Here is a 16,871-nt window from a genome sequence, read left to right as displayed (position 1 = left end):
GGTGAACTAAAATCGTGACACCGGACTATCAAATTAACCCTGGACTTAACCCTGAGCTGGGTTTGAATGAAGAATAAATAACCCTCTGGTTTAGTTGTATGGTCCCTCGCTGCGAAGACGGGAAAGTGCTCCCTCTATCTGGCAACACGGGCAGGGCTGTGACGTTCTGAGCTCCGGGGGCAGTGTGTGAGTGTGGTCTGGAAGTTGTCGCCATCGTATGTGGCTAAATGTGAAGCTAACTCTCAAGTCAGTCCGCCGCCGTGCTCTTTAACACAGAGCTAATGACCTTACTAACTCCTCTGTGTCACCAAATTGCCGTGGTGTTTTTTTAAGCCAGTGAACGCGTCTCGGGCTGTGAACGTGGTCCTGTAGTGTTAGTTACACAGTAGCGAGTCTTGAGAAGGGGCGGTGGGTAGCTAACACCGTCTCCAGCGAGCAGGGAGGTAGCTAGTAGGAACAACCAGGGACCTTTATGGTTAAAGTAGACGAAGCCACGTCTGTGAACGCCCGCTTTATGCTTTTTTGTTGCTGTTGCTGCTGGTCCGTGAACGCATCACGGCCAAGGAGACGCTGAGCAGCTAACGGAGCTAACCCAGCCTAAGTGGTCGGCCTGCCGCGGAGGGATTCTGTTAAACTGGAGCCGGCGTCGTCACCTGTCCCTTCGTTAACATGTATGTGCTTCGGTTCCACTCATATTTATAATCCTAACTGCTTATTAAGGTGATTTCTACCTGTGCTTTTAATTGTATTTTCTGTGCTTTTTGTGCTGCTTTCAATGTATATTCTATTTGTTTATGTTTGCCCAATACACGTCATCATCCAACTAAACCATTCACCTTACTCTAATAGTGTTTGACGTTTTTTTGTTTGGTTTATTTTTCAAAGATTTTCTAATGATTATTAAGTTTCCCTGAACATTATTAATGTTCACTTTGATGTAGTTTACACAGTTTTTACGCAATTTTTCTGACCTAAATAAAACGCGCGTGCATCGTTAAACTTCCTCTATAGCCTACCATTATACAATTTACTGAATTATAAAAAATAAAAATAAATAAATTATACATTTACAGTGACTTTTTTGTGCCACTGTTATTGTTCTACTGTACTTGATGGTTCAGGAGGTCATCACATTCTAAAATATCTTGTCAGCAGGTCACTTTTTGTTGTCATTTTGTGTGTTTTTCAAGTCACTACGTGCTTGTCTGTGTGTGTGTACTGTTTTTGTCGTCATTTTGTGTATTTTTCTATTATCTGAATTTTTGTTGTCAATTTGTGCATTTTCAGTCTTTATTTGTATTTTTGCTGTTGTTTTGTATAATTTTCTGTCATTTAGTGTCATTTTGTTGTTGTTTAGTGTGTTTTTGTCATAATTTTGTGTGCCTGTTGTCTTTTTGTGTTCTGAGTCAGTTTGGAAATGTTTTTTTTTTTTTTTTTTACTTTTTGTTGTTACGTTTCATACTTTTGCTGTCATTAAGTGTGTTTTTGGACTGGTTTTGTGTATTATGTTGAGCTTCATATAATATTCCTTCCAAATTCTTGAATTACAATTTTTTTTAGGGCGATTGTGCTCCCTGTGTGACCCATGAGCTCTCGAGGTTTAAAAAAATATAAAATAAAATTTTAAACCTTTATTGAAATTCAACTGCAATGTTTGTAATGAATGTAATTTTTAGAAATAAATGCAGCCTAAATTGTTAATTGTTCTTACATTAACTACTTCAAATATTTTTTAGAATAAATATATTTGTTTACTTCAAAGTCCAATAATTTCTGGAGTTTATTAAGCAATCAAGGCAGTAATATCGGTGTTATATTGGGACATCCCTAGAATGAACAATGAATTATCTTCGATAAAATGCATTTGCGTATTGCTACCGTGCATGCCTGTGATTGTGTCTGTGAGATAACGGATGATAAATGCTCTCCCTGTGTCCAGCAGCAGGCTGCTGGGCCTGACAGCTCAGAAAATGTCTGAGGGAGAAAGCAAGCAGGCCTCAGACACTGTACAGGAGGGGAAACCAGAAGCCATGGCTGCTGCCGCTGCACCTGCAGGTCAAGGAGTATCATCCGTGTCTCCTCCCGTCTCCATGGTGACCCAGCCCCCGGCCACCGCGGCAACGGAAGACGAGGAGGAGGAGAGCGAAGATGAGTCTGAGATTCTGGAGGAGAGCCCGTGTGGACGTTGGCAGAAAAGGAGAGAGGAGGTAAGAGCCAGGGTGGGGGTCACTGATAATTATAATCGCATACATAGGTAATTAATTACAATTATGGGGTAATTGTACTTGTGATTTCAAAAATGTCTTTCTTAATCGTAATTGAATTGTAATTGAGTTCAAATAATTGACTTTGAAATTGTAATTGCCATGAAAATTCCGTAAAATGTCAATTATAATTTCACACAAAACTTGGGAATCATGTTACACTTCTACACATATGTAGTCAACAGTTATTAAAATATGTTTTTGCTTTCCCAAATTTTACCATTGAAAAGGATATGCAAATCGGGGGGTATACTGACACAAAAAAGGCTCAGACGCTCACATCATAGATATTAAAACCTATGTTTTTATTGATTAGGAAGCCTAACAATGTAACCAATAGATATGAAAGAAATTAGATGATAGATATTTGTTTTTAATGTATTTTACAGCTGATTTAGGACCCATTATTATAAGAGATGCTAACGCTAGAGGAAGGTTAACTTTTATCAGGTTATTTATTTCAGGCTCAGTAATTGTGATTCATTGTAATTGAGAACATAATTGTAATTGACTTTCTGAGGATACAAAATAATACTAATTTAATTGTAATTGGAGAAAATGCTTGTCACTGTTATCATAACTGAAATCTAATTGAACATGGATAATGGAAGTATAATGTCTGTAGAGGAGTAGGCACAGCGGTTGGATATTTATTTAACCTAACGTATAGCATGTAGTACAGATATTTACTGTTTGCTATTAGATAAGATTCTTTTTTAATTCATGTGCCATGTACAAAAAGTACCCATGGGTTTTTAAGACATCAGAGATAATTTCAGTGTTCTCCAGATAAAAGACAAAGCTATATCATAACAAAGTAGCGTGATCTATTTACAGATCAATAACAGTGGGGCACTCTGTTATAACAAAGGTTCATTTTTTAAAACAGAACTCAAGTTTTTTCTCATCATTAATTCAGAGACAGTCAGCATTAATCATGGACATTTTTTAGTCTCATTCTCAATTTCACTAAAGTTAAATAACAAACACACTGTCTTTGTCAGGAATGGTATTAAATCTACCAGTTTCTATGGTTTGGGATAAAATTCCTTAGTGCATCAGTGTAAATAATGACCTCTGCCTTTTAGTGAGATTAAACTACACATAAGACTCTAACTCGTGACTTTTTTTCATGAGACAATGCGTTCATAGTTTCAGTTTACACCATATATTGTAAACGTAGAACTCAAAATGTCCTGGATGACACATGATAACTTATTTGAAAAAAATATTGACATGTTTTTCTCTTTAAAGGCAGTTTTCAGTGTTTTAGCCCAGGAACAACAATGAGAACATCCCAATTCAAAGTATTTTTAGCGAGTCTCTGATTGGACATCCTTGCTGCTATAGCAGTGCCACCAACCATCCGCAGGGTGGCGCCAGAGATGTCATGCTCCAATGAAAAAAGATTGGGAAACACTGAGTTATAGGACAAAATAAGAGCAACAATTGTGTGTAATGTTGGATTTCCATCACTCTCGTCAGGCTCCAGTCATGGCTGATGGGCCTTTCCTGATTTTAGCACCATTAAATCTTTGATTTACTGACTTGACTTTAGATGGTCAGGTTGCTTTGTTAAACTTTTGCGCACTGTAGTACTGGTACATAAATGCAATTTTTTTAAATAAAATAATTCTGGCAAGCTCATTTTGTCTCATTTTTTTTTTTTTTAAATAATAATAAGGTTAATTTATGTCAGACAACTTTTTTTTTTTTTAGGAAATGTACTTGGATCTCCTGACATGTTTCGACTGCCAACTTTCAGTCTTCCTCAAATTTCAAAGTGAAATTTCCTGAAAAAAGTTGTCTACAAAAATAAAAGCCAGTATTTACGTGGACGTTATAGATGATTGAAACTAGTGTTTGTATTGTTTTATTGCAGTTTTTGTTATAAATAATTAGCATCACTCTTGATTCTTTAGCCCTCAGGAAAGACAACGTTATGTGTTGTACTTTTGTGTCTGTACTTACTGTAGTTAACTTTTATGACTTAAACTGGTATAAAAGTGATTAGATAAAGCCTGATGTATTTTTTTTTAATAATTTTTCTTACTCCAAAGGTAAATCAGCGCAATGTTCCTGGTATAGACAATGCTTACTTGGCCATGGACACTGAGGAGGGGGTGGAGGTTGTGTGGAATGAGGTGATGTTCTCCGAGAGGAAGAATTTCAAACTACAAGAGGTATGTGCAGCAAAATGTATGATCAGAAATGGTATTTTGAGTACAATAATGATTTGGTTGTACCTCTACCTAGTGAAAAAAGAAAAAAAAAGTGACTTTGTCTGTTGTGTATTTTCATTCAAGGAAAAAGTAAAAGCCGTGTTTGACAACTTGATCCAGCTGGAGCATTTGAACATTGTCAAGTTCCACAAGTATTGGGCTGATGTGAAAGAAAACAGAGCCAGGGTATGTAGATGAGATGTTTCCTTTGTTTCATATTCACATGGAAGCTCACGGGCCTGTTTTGTTTGACTCATTTGGTCATTTCTCAATGTGTGCAGGTTATATTCATCACTGAATACATGTCCTCAGGAAGCCTCAAACAGTTTTTAAAGAAAACAAAGAAAAACCACAAGACTATGAATGAAAAGGTGGGAAAGGTTCCTCACTTACAGCAGAAATGCTCCAGTTTTGTTTCAATTTCTTTTACATAAAGCTTATTTCTGGTGTACTCGTTCCTCCAACAGGCCTGGAAGCGCTGGTGCATACAAATACTCTCTGCTCTAAGGTAATAGATTACTCTCTGAAGGCAGTAGCACAGAATGTTGTCAAGCATGCGTTTAACCCAGTGGTTACCAACCTTTTCTTGTCTTATCACAAATTTCTGATGACCCTATAGACTTTATTTTTCTGAAATTAGTTTTTTGATTGTGTTTTTCATACTTTGTCACAAAAACAATTTTCATATTGCCTTTTATTTGAACTAGATTTATATTTGAGAAAGTAAAAGTATAGAAAACAGTTGTTGTATAATGTATACGTGGCGTTTTTATTTGAAAAGTAATTATTATTTAAGCTCTTTGACCTTTCTGCCCCTTCCCGCACTGTAAATCTATTTCTGTGATATTATTGTCACTATTGTTTTGTATATTTGTATTATTTTGTGTATATTCTATTATATGTATATGATTGTTTTTCTATTTTTATTCTTTTACTCAATTCTTTAAGGGCTAAACGGGGTATTTGGGGACATTATTTTGTTATGTACGTGTTTACAAAAATCCTTGAATTATGTATTTTTATTTATTATTTAACTGCAAAACAATAATTAAAAAAAATACATAAAAAAATAAATATATATATATATATATATATATATATATATAAATGTAATTTTTATTTACAAGGGACCCAACATGGGGTCACGACCCCAAGGTTTAACCCTTATCCCTGACTTTTTCTTGTATCGCCCTCATGTTTGCAGCTACCTTCACTCCTGTGAACCTCCCATCATTCACGGAAACCTCACCTGTGACACCATCTTCATCCAGCACAATGGCCTCATTAAAATTGGTTCAGGTGAGATTCAGAGGTCATATCATCTAGATTAGGTGTGAAAGTCTTTCTGGACATTTCAACACATTTTCATTCAGCATCATTCACTGTCTGTTTAATGTTTTCTTTACTAATTCAGTGGCTCCAGACACGATCAACAACCATGTGAAAACATGTCGTGAAGAGCAGAAGAGCCTTCATTTTTTCGCTCCAGAATACGCAGGTGAGATGGTGCGTTGGTGTAATACTGGCACCTTTAGGGTGATCCGCAGTGTTTCTATGGTTATTGATCGACTCCCGTCTGCTTTCAGCTGTTGCCAATGTTACCACAGCCGTGGATATTTATTCCTTTGGGATGTGCGCCTTAGAGGTGAGACGAAGCATCATTCTGTTCAGAGCTGTGTAAGATTGCCTCATAAGTAAACAAAAGAACTGTCAGTGTGAAACTAGTAGTTGCTGATGATAATTAGAGCCCAGGCTGAATTTCTTGGGTATGGTTTCCATGGTTTTAATCACACATTCGAGAACATTTATTCAAACGGTTAATTCATGAAAGCTCATCAATTCATGAAATTAAAATAATATCAAGCAATGTTAAATGTAAATTAACTTCATTTTAATTTTCCATATTGGAGGTTCTTAAGTCATGGGCCGGTACCCAAAAGTGGGTGATGGACCTTTTTTCAATGGGCCACCATTGTTTACCTGGGAGAAGAAAAGTGTCAGTTTTTAAAAAAGTGCTCTTTATTTACATGTCAGTGTGTAAAAGTAAGTTAAAGCAAATAGTTTACAAAGCGCAGTGATTTTCAATATTTATCTACTGTCTGGAAGTCAGAAAACATTTGCATCTTTAAAGTCTTTTAAAAATTGCTTTTTTATATTTACAGTTCATAGACTTAAAAAAAAGGAAAAAGGCTGCTTATTTACATTTAGTCAAATTCATAGCCATTGCTGTTTTTGTTTCCCTGCTGACATCATCTGTAATATCTCAGGTTCAAGCAAAATATCTTTTTACTAAATGATTGAAGAAGTTGATTTCTAGACTGGTTATCAGTTGGTAATAGTGTCTCAAAGAAAGACATGGTGAAAGTCTGTTTGAAACCCCAATATCTGGCAGCGAAGTTACATTTACACAGCTCTCGTCTAAAGTAATAATTGTTCTCTATGTGGACTGAATACTGTAACTGTTTGACCCATCTTTGTCCTATTCCTTTTTCAGATGGCTGTGTTGGAAATCCAGAGTAATGGAGATTCATCTTATGTCTCTCAAGAAGCCATAAACAGTGCCATTCAGTCGTTGGAGGACCCGCTCCAAAGGGTCAGTGATGGTGCTTCGAATTGAATTGTGTGCAGATCATTTAACTTCCTGATGTCATTTCCACTCCTGATGTTTTTACAGGAATTCATTCAAAAGTGTCTGGAAGTGGACCCCAGGAAGCGACCCACGGCCAAAGAGCTGTTATTCCACCAGGCCTTGTTCGAGGTGCCCTTACTCAAGCTGCTGGCTGCACACTGCATCGTTGGCCACCAGCGTGAGTACACACAGAGCTAATGTGGCCAGATACTTATTCTGATGCAATGTTTGTTTTGGCATGAAAAAAAAACTGGGTGTAAGGAAAAAATGGCAATAGTTCAATGCTCGATTATTGTATCGATCCGAAAAAAATGTCCAAATCAAAATTTTTAATCATGTTTTTTAACGGGAAAAAACATTTAATTGCGCTAACGCATGCATAGCATGGAAACGCCCAGTCACTAGGTGTCAGTGAATCACATCAGACCTTGTTAGACTACCTCACTCCTCAAAGCATTTTAGCTTGGAACATACTGGTCACTATTATATATGTAAGTCTCTACTTTTTTTTCTTCAGAATTTAATCAGAATCTGTTGTAGAAGCCAAACTTTAACTTTTTTGAAACATTTATTTTGACTATTTGATAAGCATACCACTTGTTTTTGATATTAGTTTTTGAACTAGTTAGTTACCATTTACTTGTTCTCGCAAGTTTAAAAAAAAGTAAATAAATTGTATTTCATACCTTTTTGTACTTTATAATTATTGATATTGCGATCTATATCTTATTGTGAATGCACACCTCTAGTAGTGACTAATTATTCTTCTGCTGTGATGAGTTAAGCATCCTCTCTGATTTATTTGTGCAGACTTGATTCCAGAAAATGCTTTAGAGGAGATGACAAAGAACATGGACCCCAACCTGATCATTGTGGAGGCAAAGGAAGGAGTTCAGATGAAGTGAGTCAGCATCTGTCCTACAGTAATATAATAAAGGAGATTAGATCTTAAACTTTGGTTATCACTGCATCAGATCTGTAATTGTTGGAAGATTTTCTTTGTACTCTTCTACTTTGACGTATCCGTTAGCTAACAGTATCTCTCCCTCATCAGACTCTCTCAGTTTCCTGCTCTTGAGTTGGACAAGTTCCTTGAAGATGTGAGGTAAGAAACATCAGCTCAAGAGCCTTCCTCAGGGGCCTCATTTATAAAAGTGTGCCTAGGTAAGGACACTTCGGCTGGCGTACGCTAAAAACCAGGAAGTGCGTACAAATCTTTATAAAGAAGGGCGCACGTACGTCCCTTGCCGGTTTCCGTTTATAAATCATAATCAACTCAAAGGTTGGCGCACGTGAAGAAATACCTTGCTCTGCCCATTTGGTGCTCATAAAAGATGTGGTAAACGCCCTAAATGAATATTCATTAATCTGAATTTGTGATGTGGAGGTATTAATTGTTGCAGTGGACATACGCAGGAGAGCGTATTGTGGTGACAGTGCGCATTAAAAATGATAGAAAGGCAGATCGCGTTGCGTTGCCTCATCAGACTGTGACAGGTGAAAAATAAACGATCACACATAAAAGCGGAGGAGAAAATGTGGATCACTCTCCACAGAAAGAACGTCTGTTCAACAGGTGGAGGAAAGGGGCGGAGCTCAGCCTCACAAAAAGGATCAATGGGAATCCCCTCTGTGTAACGGAGGTGGGACACACACACAGATGCACTGTATGTGCGCCAAAAACATGGGATTAAACTCTGCAGCAGCTCGTCTTCCTCCCACTGCAGCCTCTTCCTCCCTCCCGCAGCACCTCGTCCTCACGGGGGTCTCGCCTCTCGCTGGTCTTTGAAGATCCTCTCCCCCCGGTGTATCCCATGCGCTACTTCCTCCAGCAGTACCAAATAAGCCACTGTGTGTCTTTAAGCATTAGAGTATTACGCATTGATCATGTGATTTTGATTATTATTATTATTATTATTAATATAATAACGCACGTCACTCACTCCCTGCAGGCGTCAGTATAATTTTTTCCTCCTCCGTTTTTGCAAATGCATCCTTCAAATAATGTGTTGTGAAATGTTCAATGTGTTCGATTATCTCACACAAATTGTATCAATTTCACAGAGCTGTCTTTAATTTCATCCTTCTCCTGTTGGCATCGGAGTTTCCCGTTTCTCATGATTTTGTGCGTACCGTAGGGTCAGAGCTGCCGTGGAGGTGCGCACATTATCTCGCCAGGTTTTTTTTTTTTTAAATCCCAAGCTTTGCTTATATGTGACGTACGCTTTCTTTTGTACAAACGCTGTATTTATAAATGAGGCCCCTGATGTCAAGGTTTAGACTTAAATTAGAAACGAGGTGAGGAAAAGTGAATAGTAGGGTTGTAACGAAACAGTTAACTCACGATACGATATGAAATTCGATATAGGGCTCATGATACGAAGTACTCACGGTACGATATACTTTTTTTTTTTTTTTTTTTCCAAACGTGTAAGAAATACATAAAACGATTAAAAACTGTTTGACTGTAAAAGTGTGAGACAGTGTGTGAGAGCGTTTGCTTCACAAATAAAGAATGAAAACAAATGTACCAATCACTAACTGTTTTTTTTAAATTTATTATTTCTCATTTGTGGAACATAAAAGGTTTAAAGCTGCATTTTGGACCTGTCAAAACATTTTCGGCACCTGCTGTAACTTAAAGAAGGAGATAAAGTTGATCAAATAAAGCAGTGATAATATTTATGATGTTCTACATGAAGTATCAACACTCTATACGTGCTTTAACATGGTGGTATACACTTCTATCAGTTGTAAATCACCAAGACAACAGGTAGGATAGCATAAAAAGGATACATGAGGATTAAAAGCATTGTTAAAAAAAATTCTTATTATTTAGCAAAATCTTCTTACGTTTCTTGTGAATAGTAAACTTGCGTCATCTAACGAGGTGATGTCCTTTGTGTCGTATCAGGAACGGGATCTATCCCCTGACTGCTTTTGGAATGCCGTGTCCTCAGCAGCCTCAGCAGGAGGCCGTGAAGTCCCCCATAGTTCCTCCGTCTGTGAAGACCCCGACCCCTGAGCCAGCTGAGCTGGAGACCAGGAAGGTAAGATTTTTACTGAGCATCAGACTCACAGGTTTCTAACAATCGTCTGCGAGCAAACGTTTTTATTAGGGGCACATTTGCAATGTTGAAAATCATGGATTTTAAATGTTGCAGTAGCTCACTTAATGTTTGATGTTACCTGTGCTGTGTGACGAGCATAGTGGCTGTGCTGAATTCATCCTAATGATGAAGGCCATTCCACTCCATTACCTTTTTGTGGTATCAGAGTGGAATGGGAAACATTAAAGTTGATAGATAGGATTTGTCTGCTTTATTAAGCAATACGCACTTTGTATTTTAGTGGGTAACAACTTTAAAGTCACATGTTTTACTGTAACAACAGTTTTTCTTCTGTTGCTGTAGGTTTTGCAGATGCAATGCAACATTGAGCCTGTGGATGAAGGCACGAAACATCATGTAAGTTTCCTCTTTCTCTGCTTTAAACTGCTTTAGTTATTTTTTAATTTTAACAATCTCATTGTGCTGCTGCTGCTTTTTCAGCTGACATTGTTACTCAAGCTTGAGGACAAACTGAACAGGCACTTAAGCTGTGATTTGTTACCAAGTAAGTATCTCTCCATTTCCAATAGTAGACCACACCCCTAAAGTTGGACTTCATCCAATGCTAAATTGTCTGTGTTGGATTGTAACATCACATTATTACAAAATACATAATACTCGACCATTATTGTGACATTGCTGAAGAAAGTTTTATGTTGAAGCTTTACTAATGCTGAGGTTGGTAAGTGTTAAAATACAATAAGCCTACTTATTAAATTGAGCTTTGTGTGTGTTTGTGCAGATGAGAATGTGCAGGAGCTGGCTGTGGAGCTCGTTCAGCTGGGGTTCATCAGCGAGGTGGGTGGAGTTACACTCAAATATCCTACAGAGCCAATCAGAAGCAATTAGGAGTGTGTATTGCCTGGCATCTGGCAATACGATTTGTATCCCGATACATAGGATATGATAGGATATAATGTATAAGGTGATTATTGCGATTTTTTTTTTATATGTATATATATATATGACTTAAGAAACAACTAATCTCTAAATGTGTACACCTTCATGAGAACATTATGTATGAAATATATTTTATTGGCATATTTTACGCTCAAAACATTGGCTTTAACATGCCATGTGCCAACAACTTAAAATAAAAAAATAACATACAATCTGCCTGTGGCTTTGAAACACACTTTAGTGCAACTTAACTGAGGTATACGCCTAGAACAACAAATAAATGCAGAAAGTTAATACTTTCTTTTTAGATTTTATTGAAAAAACAGATTTGGTCAACATGCCCAGGTTTCAGCACTTCTTTGTGCACTTACAATGTCTAATAATAAATCAATATGGATGCCTTTTGGATCGATCCAAGAATCGATTTTTTTCAGTGCTCCTTGAAGCAATAGCAGTAATTGGTCATGGTATGATAAGTAATGGCTCTAAAATCTAATAGGAGCTTTTCATCAGCCTATCACAAGTTTAGGACCACAGCTCAAAAAAACCCTCAAAGCAGAAATGAAAGAGTCAAAAAAGGACTGGGTAATAAGTTGCTCCGCCATTCTTGCTGATCACTTCAAAAATGACTTTTGGCATTTTGTCTGAGTATTTGCAGAATACTAGTGGTAATGACGCTCCAAGTGGTGAAGATGGCTTCATGAAGACCATCCACTGGAACTGATGTCCTAGTCTTTCCCTTGCCATCATCCTCAAATTGTTCTCCATTACCGAGTGCTTCTGTAATCTTTCATTTCTGTTTTGAGGGGTTTTTTCAGGGTTTTATTTTAGCTGTGGTCTTAAACTTTTGATCCATTAATTAAAACTCTTATTTCAATTAAATTGTTGTTTTCAGTTATAAAGGTTTCAGTCTCTTGCTCCCATTTCTTCTTTTTGCATTTTGAAGCTCTGCTTCGAATCTTAAGATCCACCAGTGCAAAAATGTAAATTATTGCTACTTTGCAACTGCTCTTAATATTTTGATCATGGGTTCTTATGGGTACTTCCAGTCGTTTAGGGCAGGCGTTCTAAACCTTGGAGTCATGAGACACTGGGAGAAGGACATCAGATGCTTTCAAGAAACTAGGAATATTTTATCAACAATTTAAGCACGTTTTCTTTATTTTTACCCTTTTTCTGCAACTACACCAAACTTGCCATATTTTAAGTTATTTCCATCACTTTTTCCTGCCATATTTTTGCTCTTTTTGCAACATTATTCATTTCTGCCACTTCTCCATTAAATTCCAATGCCTTTTCTGCACAGGACATATTATTAGAGGAAAAATCCAACTCACTTGTTGTGGAGCTGACTTTTTACAAAATGTGGAATTTCAACTTTGGCCCTCTGAATGAGGCTAAAGGGATGTATATCACTGTTGCAAAACCATTATAAAGTGACATTTTCATAATACTGCTGTCCCTTTAAGCCAATATTAACATTCCGAAACCATTCTGACACTTTATGGATGGGCTCCAAAAAGCTCTACCATTTATTCCCCCTTATAGACGGCCCTGTTTCCACATGACTGTTCTTCAATGTTCATTTAAATCTTTTATAATGTCCATTCCAGGGCGATCAGCCTCGACTTGCATCCGTTCTCGAAGAGGCCTTCTCAAAGTTCTACAGCAGAAACGGGTCCCTGAACCCAGTGACGGTTTCCTCGTAGCAGAGGACTCGGCAGGCCGTCTATTAGTCCTCCTGGTTCTCCACTAGAGGACCAGCACTGGCTCCAGCTGTGATGTTACAGTAGCTCTGCTGAGGACCAGGCCTCGCTCTGACCACAGGTCCTTCTACCTGTTCTCTGTTTTCTGTGGTGGGGGAAGCTGCCACTGAGTGGTCGCTGCTTTCTATCTCTTTTTGTCCTCCCACATTATACAGCCATCTGCGTCTCTTTGAAGAGAGAAAACACAAGTTGCGACTTAATGGGAAATATACATTTTTGCTTATTTCTCAGCTCTGTCAATAAGTAATCTTTAAAGGAAAAAAAAACCTTAGTTCAGTGTTTAAATTGTGTTTTGATAATTTTACTCCAAACTGTTCAATGGTTGTGTGTATGTCCCTGGCATACTGAAGTGTGTGATATGATGTTGTGTTCTCCTTTACACTTGGAGGTGTGGGATTATGACGACTCACAAATGCATTCATTTTAGTTTGCATCTGTAACTGTGCTCATTAGATAAAAATGTCAAACACAGAAAGTTAAAGCGATGGTTAAAATATTAAGTGGAAATAATCAGAATATTTATTCGTGATTTCTTTTCCTGAGTTTTTTCACGTTTTTCATTTGAAGCACTAAAGTCAGGGTTTGTTTGAATGTGTATCTTTAAATTACGCTGTTACTTTTCACACAAAAAGGCCAATGAGAGCCTCAGGATGGGCTTTTGTAAGGGTGTTCCAAGCAATCCTGAAAGCTCGTCAATAAATTTAAATGAAATCTGAAAGTAGCCCCCTCGATGAAAGATTCCACCCTAAAAATAGCCTTTTTTTTCAGTTTGTCTTTTGACCACCTTTATCTGTTACTTGTTTGGAGATCTCTGCTTGTTTGCACATCATTAAACCTTCACCTTCTGTTGGAAATGTCCTGTGGCCTCTGGCTCGCGCACACCAGCAGGAGGGGAGATGGAAAACGTGTCATTTTGAGGGGAAACTAAGTCTGGTCCTCTCTATGCTGTGACTACCTTCTGACAGGGTCTGTAGATACGAGCATGCTGCAGCCTGAAATGCTTGTAACCATCTTGTACGCTGGACACTGCTGCTGTTTCTGTAACGCATTCACCCTATTTTTTTTTTTTTTTTTCACTTCCTGAATAAAAAAAAAAACCAAACAAAAAAATACTATTAGCAGCCTGGGTTCTAATGGGGTTTGTCAACTTCTTTGTTTTACTTGTAGTGATTGTTCTGGTGGAACCTCATCAGGTACACAAAGGTTTATTAAGCTCTTAAAATACAAATATAAGGAAACTCACTTGAATTAATTTGATAAACATGTTAATGTACCCAGTGGTTCACGTACACCTGAGAGGGACTCAATTTGATCAAGATCCTAGATAGGTGATGCACTATATCAGTATATTAGGCCTGGCTGGAGCGTTCATATTTCTTGCAATTCCCTACATGGAAACAAACCGAGCAATGAAGGCCTTTATACTTATGTTAAACCACTAAAATTAGGACTTTGTCAACCATTGAAATGATTTACCCTTCTAATATATTGAAATATAATGTAGTTTGAGTTAACTACTCTGTATTATGGAGTTAAAATCATACCAAAACCTCACAAACACAAGATATGTTTTGCTCACGGCCAACAACTAACTTGGTGTGGTGTGCAAATGTAAAACAAACTGATGCATTTTGCAAATAAGAAACGTACCTGTCAAATTAAGCATCATGTTAGTTCAGGCACGCACGGAAGTCAAGCTAGCCCAGCCCCATCAGCTGAGAGTGGTTATTCCCCAATTCAGTTAATCATCCGGTTGACCATGTTTCATGCTTCCCATTGGTTAGAGTTAGTCACGGCGCTGTCTTTAAACCACTGCAACACGTCTACGTCCGTTCGCTTTGTCCGCAAACGCGTTTCAACCCAACCCCCACCTCAGCTCCTCCTCTTCTGTGTAATTAAACAGTGTCTTCTGTTGCCATGTAATGCCTGCGCTTTTGTTCCAGGGGTCCTTTTGACCGCTCTCTCTGTCTATGCCTTTCCATGTAGCTCATGGAAGAGCGATGGGGTGCTCCCTTAGCTTTGGGCATTCCACGCAGCTGCCGTAATGGCAGAGAGGTCCCAGAACAGAGCCTTAACGCCAAATTTAAAGTGCATACTAATAAACATTTTGACTAAAGCGATCCTGACTGAAATACATTTGTTTTACACATAAAGAAAACACGCCTTCAATTACAATTTTTTTTATCCTCACAATTGCACTGTTTTGTACTTGAAGTATGTTTTGTGTATGTTAATACATATTTCTTTGTATCCGTAAAACGTGATATTTGTTTGATAGGTATCCTTATTTGCAAAGCGAAATGCATTTGTTTGTGAGTAGTGTTTTCTATTTGCAAACCACACTGAGTTTGTTTGTGAATCATTAAGCGTGAGTGTTGGTTAGGTTTTGGCAAGAATTTAACTCCAACCTCAAAATTAGCCTCTGATTGAAGATTACTCCTCAAATGAATATTGTAGTTTGACGGCATTGTTTTCTAGGTTATAAAAAAGAAGAAAAAAAAAACTCAATTTAAATTTAGTTTTTTGTCAAGTTAAACTGATTTGTAAATAAATGCTCACAGACAAACAGATGAGACAAAAATGGACGGTTTAGATAGTTTATACAAAACCTGGTCCTGGTACAACAGCAGTGTGACCTCAAGCCTCAAAACATCACTGCTTGAACGAACAATTCTTGGTTCAAAATGTTAAGAAACTGTAGCCCTTGTACGCAATATTCATGTAAATAAAGTCACAATGTGTGCTCGGACTGGAGAGCATTCAAAACAGCTGAATAACACACGTTTCATGCTGACGAACACGTTGCTGTACAAAATTACAGCAGTATGGTAGAATTACAGCCAGACTAAAAAATACTTTGGATATAAAACAGCCTAAAAAGACGCTCTAAATAAAAAGCTACCAAAATGGTGACATCCAGCACGTGTTTTTCAATTCTGTACAGAGTGAGTACAAAAGGAAGAAAAAAAAAATTGACAAAAACTACAAAACCAGTACATAGCACTTCAATTCAAACACATTACTCATTCACATTGAATTTGTCTTTGACTTCCCAGTTGAAAGTAATGTATATAGGCACAGTAATCAATCTTGGGTCAACATTTCTCTTTATCATTCACAACTCCACCACTTCCTGCCTCCTCCAGACGCTGTGGAGCTTTAATCAGTTTACTACATCTGTGGAATCATCACAGCATCGTCCCCAAAGAGTCTCCAACGCTGCAACTGGGAGACGTTGTACTAAGAGGATGCCTATTAACTAGAAATATCCCAAATATGACAGTTCTCATAGCAAAACACTGGGAGTGTAGACTGTAGAAATGTTAATCGGATGAACTTCAACACAACTTTTACTCTGAATTTCAGCAAACTTCAAATAGTCTTGGTTTTATATTTACAGGCACAGACAAGAATATCTTTAAAAAATAAATAATAAAAATGTAGCAATACACAATTACATGTACATTTGAACAGAAATGTGTCTCAAAACTTGTTTGGATTTGAACCAAAATAGATTAAAATTGAAATTTCTATCAACACAACTAGTGAAAACTAAAGATAATTTAGTAAAACCATTTTAATGTTTATTTTTTAACTAAGACAGCTTTATATATATATATATATATATATATATATATATATATATATATATATATATATACGTTTGAAATCACAAATTTAACTCATAATATTACATGTCCCAAGTTCATTTTACAATCCCTTAATATTATTGTGCTGCATTTCAGAGTTCTAGCAAACAATTTCAGGAATTTTGTGCAGAATAACCAATTTATTAATTCTTAAGAGAAGTGGCAGCAACGATTGTAATATCACAAAAATGCATTAAAAGGAGCAAAAATATGGCATAATTCAGAATTAATTAACCAATTAATTTCATTCTTTTTGGATTCACTCTATTGATCGAATTTTAAATGCCAATATGCATTTCACTCTTTATTAGATGTATAGACTGCTGTGTT

The 16,871-nt window shown here is 37.2% G+C and overlaps 1 protein-coding gene across 1 annotated transcript; it reads left to right on the top strand.

The window, feature by feature from the left end:
- The first annotated feature begins 129 nt into the window (after window positions 1-129).
- On the top strand, window positions 130-13,609 carry nrbp1 (nuclear receptor binding protein 1). Its single transcript, XM_028439969.1, has 18 exons — window positions 130-246; window positions 1,943-2,207; window positions 4,325-4,447; window positions 4,571-4,672; window positions 4,768-4,857; window positions 4,954-4,994; window positions 5,691-5,785; window positions 5,901-5,984; window positions 6,073-6,131; window positions 6,981-7,079; window positions 7,161-7,293; window positions 7,926-8,016; window positions 8,170-8,220; window positions 10,030-10,165; window positions 10,529-10,582; window positions 10,667-10,730; window positions 10,968-11,023; window positions 12,739-13,609. Exons 1-18 carry the CDS (start codon window positions 218-220, stop codon window positions 12,832-12,834), a joined length of 1,668 nt encoding a protein of 555 aa, XP_028295770.1. The 5' UTR covers window positions 130-217; the 3' UTR covers window positions 12,835-13,609.
- The last annotated feature ends 3,262 nt before the right edge of the window (window positions 13,610-16,871 follow it).

The sequence above is a fragment of the Gouania willdenowi genome, chromosome 24 (genome assembly GCF_900634775.1).
Source record: "Gouania willdenowi chromosome 24, fGouWil2.1, whole genome shotgun sequence".
Classification (NCBI taxonomy): Eukaryota; Metazoa; Chordata; class Actinopteri; order Blenniiformes; family Gobiesocidae; genus Gouania; species Gouania willdenowi.
The sequence above is the reverse complement of the archived record's forward strand: the minus strand, read 5'-3'. Positions and strand labels throughout refer to the sequence as shown.

Coding starts and splice junctions, on each gene's coding strand:
- nrbp1 (XM_028439969.1), top strand. CDS start 218: ATGTGGCTAAATGTGAAGCTAACTCTCAA. Junction 8,221..10,029: donor AAGTTCCTTGAAGATGTGAG/GTAAGAAACATC, acceptor GTGTCGTATCAG/GAACGGGATCTATCCCCTGA. Junction 10,166..10,528: donor CTGAGCTGGAGACCAGGAAG/GTAAGATTTTTA, acceptor CTGTTGCTGTAG/GTTTTGCAGATGCAATGCAA.